Below are 10242 nucleotides of genomic sequence, written 5' to 3'. Positions count from 1 at the left end.
TTTTACTTGAAAATGTCCTGAGAACAGTAGACAGAGTGGCTATGGGCATATGTAAATAATATGGAAATTAACTATAAATACACATGTGGGTTTGGCCCTCCAGAAAAACTCGCTGGGGATTGCTGCAATAAACCCTCTAGAAGGTAGATACTGTCTGAACACTTGCAGACAAATTGTCGTCTTTGTTCCAAATCAAAAGACTTCAACTCGCCAGGAAAACTCCACTGGCGTTTCAGTTCCTGGTTCTTTTCAACCTTCAGAAGTTCCCTGATCAAAACCCACGGGGCTTCTTAGCCTTCCAACTGTCAGGAATAATAGTCCCAGCATAAATAGTGTTGGCTGTAGTAGCTACGTATTCGCACTGGCATAGCTTATATCAGCATGTGACTAATCTCCATAGCATTTCTAATAACAGTAATCTTTTTCTTGTATGGAGTAAAATAACTATAATTCTCACCTATATTGATAAAAATACCAAAATAACTATAATTTTGTGGTGCTAGAAAATGACGCCATCTTAGAGGATTGCCTAATCATGGCATCAGCCCTTCTGATAATGCTTAAGTTGGAAAAATATCTGGACCCACTTGTCACAAGCTGACAACTTCTACCTATCTCTTCCTGCTAAGTCACAGAGGTAATTGAGTTTCAGTTCGCCTGCTATGTTCCCTTTAGGTAAAGATGAAAGACTTGGTAAAGGAGGATATTGAACTCTGGATCAGGAATTTTATTTCATTAATTTCATTCTGTAAAAAATTTAAGTGGGTCTTAAATCTGTATTGGTGTAATAAAATTGCTGTTTATGCCTTCAATGGGATTTACCTTGTTTTACTTTCAAGACTTTTGCCTCTCATTCCCAATTCATTAATTTCATTGATGACTAGTTCCTATGCACTTTCTATGTCCCAGTTACTAATCTAGGGAGCTAAGGGTGCAACCACGGATAAAACAAACTGTAACTACCTCCGGAGAGATCCCATTCTAGTGGTGGAGGAGTGGGCAATAAGGTAACACTATAAATTAAGAATGCTAGATGTAGGGGGGCCCTGGGTGGCTCAGTCAGTTAACAGTCCAGCTCTTGATCTTGGCTCAAGTCTTGAACTCAGGGTGGTGAGTTCAAGCCCCAGCTTGGGCTCCATGCTGCGTGTGGAGCCTAGTTTAAAAAAAAAAAAAAAGAATGCTCAATGTAGTATGTGGTAAAGAGAAAGGGTCAAGCAAGGAATGGAGACAGAAGAAGTATGTAGGAGTTGAAATTTGAGGAAGAGTGGCATTGAGAAGTCAATATTTGTGCCAAAAACTTGAAATAGGTGAGGGAGAATACCATGCAGATATTTAGGGAAATAGCCCTTCTGAAAGAGGAAACAGCAAATGCAAAAGTCTTTAGGTGGGAGTATGCTTGGTATATTCCAGGAATTGATGAGGCCAGTGCCCATAGAAAGGAGAAAGTTCTAGGAAATGAGTTCAGAGCCAGATCAGGTAGGTGCCTGTAGATCATAGCAGTAACTTTGGCTCTCGCTCCTGGGTATCATCTGATCTGGATTATAATTGGGTCATGTTGATTGCTGTGTTTAGATTGAATTGAAAAGAGAGTGGAGGCAGGGAAAACCAATAGGAGGATATTCCAATAACCCAGGTGAGAGATGATCATGGTTTGTAGCATGTTGGTAATAGTGGAGGTGGTAGGAAGATGGACTGTGGATATATTTTGAAGCGGAAACAACAAGATTGGATGCCAGCTCATGAATGAGTTATAAGATAAAGAGAAGAGTCAGGGGTAGAACCATGGGTTTTGGTATGAAAAAGTCAGATGGAGAAGTCTGTGAGAGGAGCTGGAAGTTCTTCTTCCAAGGAGAGGGAGAGGGAAACCAGAAGTTCTTCTTTGGTCAAGTTACATGAGAGATACCTATTGGATATCCAATGGGGATGTCATCTAGACAGTTGAATTAATGAGTGTGGAGTTCAAGAAACATTATGGGCTGGACATACAGATTCACCTAAGGAATGAGTGCAAACAGGAAAGAGAAGGGTTCCAAGATCTGAGTGCCATCCTCTAATGTTCAGAGGTTGAAGAGATAAAAAAAAGGACAGTAAAAGATAAGAAGAAGAGTAGCCAGTGATGTAGAGGGAGAGCCAGGCAAGTGCAGTGGCCTGAATACCAAGAAGATATGGTGTTTAACAGTGCCAAATGCTGCTAGGACAAGTTAGATAGGGACTTGAGATTGATCATTGTACCTTGCAAAATGGAGGTCATTGCTGATCCCAACAGGAGCCATTTCTTTGGAGAAGTGGGAGTAAAAACCTGACTGAAAGGGGTTTGACATGTGAGGAAAGAATTTGGTTAAGTGCATGCAACTCTCTAAGAGTTTTTCTTTAAAGGGAAGAATAGGCATGAAGCATTGTAAGGGAAGGCAGAGTCAGGAAAGGTTCTTGCTTGCTTAGGGGTTTCATTGGTTTTGCAGATGAAAGAAATTGCAAACTATTTGTATGCTGAAGAAGATCATCCAGTAGAGAGAACAAAGCTGATGCACAAAAAAGGGGAGAATTTCTGAAGCAAGTTTCTCAAGTAAGCAAGAGGGCAGAATTGAGTGCACAAGTGGAGAGGTTAATGAAAATGGAAGTACAGTTACCCACAAAAAACAGGAAAGCAGGGAATGTATGGTAACAGAGGTAGGCAGGTAGGCAAAAATGGAGATGGGGGGGGCGGCGCCTGGGTGGCTGTCAGTTAAGCGTCTGCCTTTGGCTCAGGTCATCATCTCAGGGTCCTGGGATTGAGCCCCACATCAGACTCCGACCCTGCTTCTCGCTTTGCCTGCCAATCCCCTTGCTTGTGCACTCTCTCGTTCTCTCTCTTTCTGTCAAATAAATAAATAAAATCTTCTTAAAAATGGAGGTGGGACTCGGTAGATCTTCTCTCTTTTTTTTTTTTTTTTTTAGATTTTTTTTTTAATTTATTTATTTGACAGAGACAGCCAGTGAGACAGGAAACACAGCAGGGGGGATGGGAGAGGAAGAAGCAGGCTCCCAGCGGAGGAGCCCGATGTGGGACTCCATCCTGAAACGCCGGGATCACGCCGTGAGCCGAAAGCAGACGCCTAAGGACTGCGCTACCCAGGCGCCCCTCGGTAGACCTTCTCTTGATATGGCTTCATTTTTCTCAGTGAAACAGGAAGCAAGATGATCGTGTGCACATGGATTGTGGAGACAGGGTTGAATATTTGTGGACAGAGGGAAAGTATGAAATTACTGTCTAAGGGGAAAGACTCTGAGTAGACAAGGGATACATGAGAATTCCAGACGTGAATTTAAAATGAAATCAGTGTGGTTGTGTGTCTTTCACCTGCCATGTCAGTTGTAGGAGAGAAGGTTAGAGTGGGTGGAGAATTAGACTTGACTAGAATTTCTAGATTAGCAAAGAAATTACAATGAAATATGAAAGACTGAAGGGAGTTAAGAATGTTTACAAGGACTATAATGATGAACCATGAGATTTAAGACTGGCAAGGTGGGTGGGGAAGAATGAAGAGAATGGGAGAGAGTGGAGAGATGTCCGGATCCATGGATGACATCTCATTGGTGGGTGTGGAAGTGTGCTGGAAATATAGAAGATAGTTATTAGAGTGAAATGTTTAGGATTTAAATTTAGGTTAGGTCGCAGTTATTGCTATGAGGAAGACCTCCAAGAAAATAGCTGATGGAGGATGGTGCCTGGAAAGGATTGGAAAGATCATCTTCAGGGATATTGAAATTGACAAGTATTATGAAGGAGCAGTGCTAAAAAGAGTGAAGCGAGCGGGAGCTACTATCTTTAGAGTGAGGGGGAAATAACCTGGTACAGGGGATGAATGCAACAGCAAGGGGTAATGGGTGAGGACTGAATGACATGTGACAATGAAAGTAACAAATCAATATGTTGTACAGCTTAAATTTACACAATGTTATTTGTCCAATATATTTCATTTTTTAAAAGAAAGGCCATTATTCTAACTGTTCTGGATGTCCAACATTTTAGTTTGATCTTTACTTGGATTTTGTAACCCTCTGTTTATGTTTTGAATATATCTCATTTGAATTGGTTTTACTTTCACCTGCATCTAAGATAATTTTCTCTAATAATAAAGATGTCTGTGTATTCGCATGCACTCCTCGCCAAAAAAGTTGAAAAATAAATGTCCCATAAGCAGCAAAAAGGAGCAAGGAAGAGTTTCAGGGGCAGCAGCAACTTCAGAGGAGAGAGGTAAGTTTCTTTTAGAGCAAGAAGATAAAGAGAATATTCAGAGAAAATGTTGAGGATGCAGGGGATTATGCTGATGACTGACCTTGAGTATCAAAAAGCATAATAAAAAATGTCATAGAATATGGAAAAGAGTAGGAACTGGGGTCAAAAAAGGTGATATACAAGGTTTAATGGGGTTTGAGTGTGGGAAATAAGGAATACCTTGGAATTGTCATAAAGGGAGCAATCAGATTTGTCCTAGTTGTTCCCAAGGCAGGTAGGCTGGAACAGCTGTGAGTGCTAAGGGGACAGAAGGTTGGTAGTGGGGGATCTTGGCAAGAGCATAGAGACTGCAGGGCTCCTATCTGACTTCCAATGGAGGCATGGACTCCTACAAGCTGCACAGTCTTAGTGCTCAGGCAATTTCTTCTTCTTGCCATAGTTGCCTGCAGAGGGCATCTGTTTGGAGGGCTCAAGCTACTCCCTGACTTCTGCTGAAGGAGGCTTCTGGGCAGACAAAGAGGCTGTGTTGCTCTAATCCCAACTAATTTGTCATTTACATCCTTAAATGGTACTTAGAGCTTTCTGTCTTTTGCTAGCGAGCAATGTACTAAAGCACTTATGAAGAAAAAATCACTGGATCAGAAATAAGTCTGATGACTCAGTAGCTGGGGATATGGTGGTATTGCAAAAAGCCAGAGATGCTTGCTGACTGCTGTCGGGGAGAAGTCAGGCAAAGAATATGCATCCCAAATTAAAGTCGCTCCCCAATGGCCAATCTTGATGCCTGCAATGTCATCCTTAGAGAATCATGGAATTTTAAGTCTGAGACTTTAAGGGAAAAAAAGTATCACATTGTAGCAGAATGAGTTCAGGGTTTGACATCCCACTGATTCGTGTGTAAATCCCAGCCTAGAGAGTCATCAGCTGTGTCATGTCTGGTAACTTGGGCTCGGTTCCTAACTTCTAGGTAGAATGTCCAAACTTCACAATGAGGGTAGTTTTGTTGGGTGGAGTCATGTGCCAAGTTCTCATTCCTGCTTAGGGTTGCCAGGGAAATAATCACAGGGTTGATTTAGGATCCTAGGAGTGACTTCCTGCATGGAACAGCAAGTTGAAGAGAATATACAAAGGGCAGAAGATATATGTGTACATCTACCAAGCATGGCATATAGTATGTACCTAGACCTTAAGCCACCCAAATATCCCGGATCTCTCCATCATCTTCAATTCATAGCTTTGTCTGGTGAGCTAGTCTCTATTTTGAAAGTATTTGAGTAAAGTATTGAGTATTAATTAATTATTAATTAGAAACACTGTAGAGGTAATTTACCTCTAAGGTCTCTTCCAATTAACAGATTCTAGAATTCTACAAAACTGTGTGATAATTTAGAAAAGAGTCTAGGCAAATTTATAAAGTAGAAAAACCTACATTCAGTGTTTTCCCCAAGGTATGCAGGCCCTCTCTTTGCCTTCTGACCATTCATGGATCACCTCTTCTCCCTACCCTTGGCTCACACACACACACACACACACACACACACACACACACACACACACACACACACACACACACCACAGGTGCCATCACTTGGGAGTAACCCACACTGAGACCTCATGAGTCTCTCACCCTCCCACTTCCAAAGTCCCAACTCAGCTGTCAGGGCTCTTCCCATAGAGACAATGTAGTGAAGTGGTAAAGGACTCAGGCTTTGGTAACTCATAACACCAAGTGACTTTGGGAAAGTTACTTATCCTTTCTGAGTGTTGCTTCTCCTGATGTAAAACAGTGATAATAAGAGACCCTCGACAGTTGCAGGACAGACTAAATGAGGTAAAGTATTTAGTACAGGGCCTGGTGCATAATAGGTATCTAGTAAATAGTGATTATTTATTTCCTTGTTTCTTTTACGACTTTACTGTTTGGTTGCTATGTATCTTTCCTTGAGGCTGCTGCCTTTGCTGTTGTTGTTGATTCCCTGTTGATAGGTGAGGACACCGATATCACTCCCCAACATGACACACGTTGTAACAATCACACACTGCCTAGCCCACTCAGGATTCTCTCAAGCATTAGGACAAAAGAGAAGGCAGTTGGGGTTTTCCACTGTGCCTGTGCTCATTCACTTACCTGACAGTTTGAGGGTCCTTTAGCCCCTCTCAAATCATACAAAGAGGCATCAGCCTTGTCTTCTGAGGACGAGGGTGATCTGGAAATAGGTAGCTTACTTCCAAGTCTGTAGTTATTTCTGATTGCCCTGAACGCAGCTTTTTTTCCCCCCAAAGCTGGTTATGGGCATAGACGACTTAAATGTATGTCTTTATTTATAAATCAAGGGTGCAAGGTATAACTATGACAATAGAAGGCTTATTCCATAAATCATATATGTGAGAAAGCCATAGGCAAGCGTTAAGCAGTGGGCTGTCAGAGGATGTTGCATTCTGTAAGCACATAGCATAATAATATATTTACAATTATTTCTTACCTGGGTTGGCTGTGGAAGATAAGGATTTTCTCTTTGGACTCCATAGTCATTGTCTCTGGCTTTCCAGAATGAATAGTCCACAGTTGTCGAGAAATAACATTTATTAATCAACAGTTAAACACACAATAGAAAAGGCCTTATGAATAAAACTATATATTTATAATGCTTTATTTTTTTTTGCTCCAGAACTTCACAAAACACTACAGACAGTAACAAAATAATTCAATAAATATTAAAAACTTTCAAGAGAATTATAAGACACTCTTTATCATATGTGAGCATCAACAATGCCACAGCCATTAAATACACTATTAAACACTATCACAGATATCTTTCTTGAATAAGGGATATGATTAATTTTTTTATCCAGAAGTCATAACATTGACACATATCCATACACAAGAGAACAGCTCAGAATAAATGAAGCAGATTCCCCAGTGAAGTGGAGTCGTCTGCCTGTACATCATTTAAAGATATTACAGTGTTAACAGGATAGAAGTCAACACACTAAAGAGAAATATTGGGGTTTTCTTGGGGTTGGAGGAAGAAAGTAGGGAAATTAATGAAAACTCTTACATATTTTCCATTGCTCTCTTGGCAATATGCTCCCTTCCTTTTTCTGCCTTTTCTTGGTTGAGGTATTCCAGCACTTTCATTAGCAGATCTTCGTCCAAGTACTGTCTGTTTGGGGCATCGTCATTCTTTGGGGGCCCCAAAGGGAGCCTTTTGCTTACCGAGGCCAGTTTGTCAGTCTCCTGAGAGCTGCCTTGATTCAAATGCTCTTTGATGGCCTGCTCGATTTGGTCCTCGCCCTGTAGGTTATCTTCAGATGACACTAGACTTGGAGCTCGCTTTACCTGGTTTGAATTCATGATCTCAGGGTATTTCACTAGCATCCTGGCCAAATATTCTCCTAATTCTTGATCCTTATCATTCAGGGTTTCATATGCCATTTGCCTGTTCTCCACATCTGGCATCCAAGCACCTTTGGGAAGCTGGTTTGCTCTAGATCTTCCAGGACCATAAGGGAGTCGTGGCAGAACTTTCTCTCGGTTATACTGACCTGAAAAATATGGAGGTTTTTGGTTTGCGGCACTCTCCATCCCTAAAAGATTTAAAATGTCCTCAACGGTGAGCCCATCTGGTAGGGCCTCTGGCACAGCACGGCCAGGTGTTTTGGAGTAGCCATTCTTGGAGAGCATTTTATTTTGGAACAGGTCTGGACGGTCTACGTCAACCTCCGAGATGTCGTCTAGGTCAACAGGAAGTTCAAGCTCCTGCTCTGGTTCCACTGATCCATTTGGCTTCTCTCCAGTCTTCAGCATGTCGATTAAGTCTTCAGGGGGTATCTGTAAATTCCTTGAGATTTCAATCAGTTGATAAATAGACTGGGAATCAAGTGGTTTCTCAAAAAGCCTGGTTGCTCTTTCCCCATTCTGCCCATTCTGTGACCTCCCACTACCTGCGGCACTCACTAACCTTTTCAGATATGCAATTACTTTGGAGACATCATCTGAGAGTTGGTCTTTACTCTCTTTCCGGAGATCTTCATCTTGGAGGCCCAGCTGTCCTGAACGCTTCACTTCATCATTGATTTGTTCATTTTTTTCTACATTCTCTTTGCTGTCTCTTACCTCTTCCTGGGTTTGACTCTCTATCTTTTCTTCTACTGGGTTCCAATCTTCTCCCCCAACCACATCTTCATAGGCAATGTTATTGGCCTTGTAGATGTCATCTTCATCATCTGTGTAAAGTTTTTGCTCTTCATCAACTCTCTCTCGCTTCTGGTTGTTTGGTCCCGTCAGTTTCCCCAGCTCTTGGAACACAGATTCCAGTGTGGCAAGACTTTGAGGAGTATATTGTTCCTCTACTATTTCATTTGTGCGTTTAAAGGGGTTATCCCTGGAATTCTCTTCATACATAGGAGGGAATCGCATGTGTTTGAGCTTCCTCTCTGGCCACTGCTGCGTCTCGTAATCATCAGGCATGTCCATTGGAAAGTTCTTTTCTGAATTCAAGGCATAGGGTTTTTCTTTTGGTGCAGACTGAGGCTCATTCTCAGCCTGTCTCAAAGCTTCAAGTATTATCCTCATCCACTCATCTTCACTCAGGGAATCCCTTGTATTTTCTGGCAAGTGACCTTCATCACCATTTTCTTTTTTCTGAAGTGGAATAGAGATACCTTGGTAGGGATTGTAGTCTGGGCTGTTTTCTTCTTTGTGAGCTTGTTGTCGTAGTTTTTCTATGTATTCTAAAGCTCTGATCATTTCAGGACTGGGAAACTTTTGGACATTTTCCAGTCTGAGGTCTGGTTCCTTCTGAAGCAGCTGGTTTCGCTGAAATGAAGCTGCTTCATCCCCGGAGATGAGGAAAATTAAAGGGATGAGAGACAGGGCTGCTCCAAGCCGGTGAGTCTTAGCTTCTGCCATGTTTGAAAGATGTCCTTAAAGCATAGAAAATATGAGTTAATAGAAATAAAAAACTAGAAGACATTATAGCAAAAGGAGTAACTGACCATTGAGGGAAAACGTTTAGCAGACATTATTTCACATTAAACTTAGGATGACCCTTTTAAAAAGCCATACCTATTTTCTATATAACCCTCATAAGCTAACTACAGGAATCTAGCAAAATTGTTACCCAATTGCATCAAGTTTGTATGGCATTCTCTTTGTTAAAATAATAACAAAAACACTGATATCAGGTTTCTCAAATTTTATTTTTTTATTTGCAAAACATGTAGTTAGTTTTTTTAGTATTCATTGTCTATTTAATAAAAAGATCTCCAAGATGATTTTTAGTTCTTTTGTATAGCATTCCTATTAAAATCATTGGCAAAAAAAAAAAAATTAGTTGGCTTAATTTAAAACATGCACGTACATACACACACATTAATGATTTCCTTAAGCTTGTATAAAAAATCATGTGTTTTAGTTCCTGAATTGTCCATCTAATTTTGTTGTAGAAACAACACAGCAGTGACATTATATATGATGAAGTAATACAGCATCTTAATGTCAATCATACTGAATTGCCTTGTGGATGAGTCTTATTTACATACATTTTTCAGAAATAACTTGTTCTCACTCTGACACAAAGCCCAACTGACAATTTTAAAAGTTCTATGCCTTAATAACCTCCAGAACATTTTCTGGTCCAGTTTAGTAGGCTAACCTAGGGAAGTTTCTTTCTGTGTAAACATACTGAAAAAGTAAACTTCTAAAATATCTGCATTCCATATTTCTTCTAATCATTTTATTTGTGACTGTCTTACAAAATGTAATCATGGTTATATTTTTCATCAGCCTTCAAGAATGCATAGTAAATAATAACAGATGCTACAGAGAGAACATAAGTTTTCTTAACCAGTCTATTTCTGAACTTGTGAGTGTTCAGATTCAGCTTGACTTATGTCTGTGTCTATTTTGGTGTGGACCTGTGAAATCTTAAATGACTCATACTGTTAGAAAATCTTAAAATAACCACTATGTAACTCCCAATTTAGATAAACACAGACGATATGTTGAATTCTTCCTACTTAAA

The 10242-nt window shown here is 40.5% G+C and overlaps 1 protein-coding gene across 1 annotated transcript; it reads right to left on the bottom strand.

Annotated features, from left to right (window-relative positions):
- Positions 1–7271: 7271 nt before the first annotated feature.
- Positions 7272–9329, bottom strand: SCG2 (secretogranin II). Its single transcript, XM_008690407.2, has one exon. It carries the CDS (start codon positions 9126–9128, stop codon positions 7272–7274), a length of 1857 nt encoding a protein of 618 aa, XP_008688629.1. The 5' UTR covers positions 9129–9329.
- Positions 9330–10242: the final 913 nt, after the last annotated feature.

Source organism: Ursus maritimus, unplaced genomic scaffold, assembly GCF_017311325.1.
Source record: "Ursus maritimus isolate PB19 unplaced genomic scaffold, ASM1731132v1 scaffold_1, whole genome shotgun sequence".
NCBI classification, from domain to species: domain Eukaryota; kingdom Metazoa; phylum Chordata; class Mammalia; order Carnivora; family Ursidae; genus Ursus; species Ursus maritimus.
Note: the sequence above shows the minus strand (reverse complement) of the source record. Positions and strands in the feature narration are given on the sequence as shown.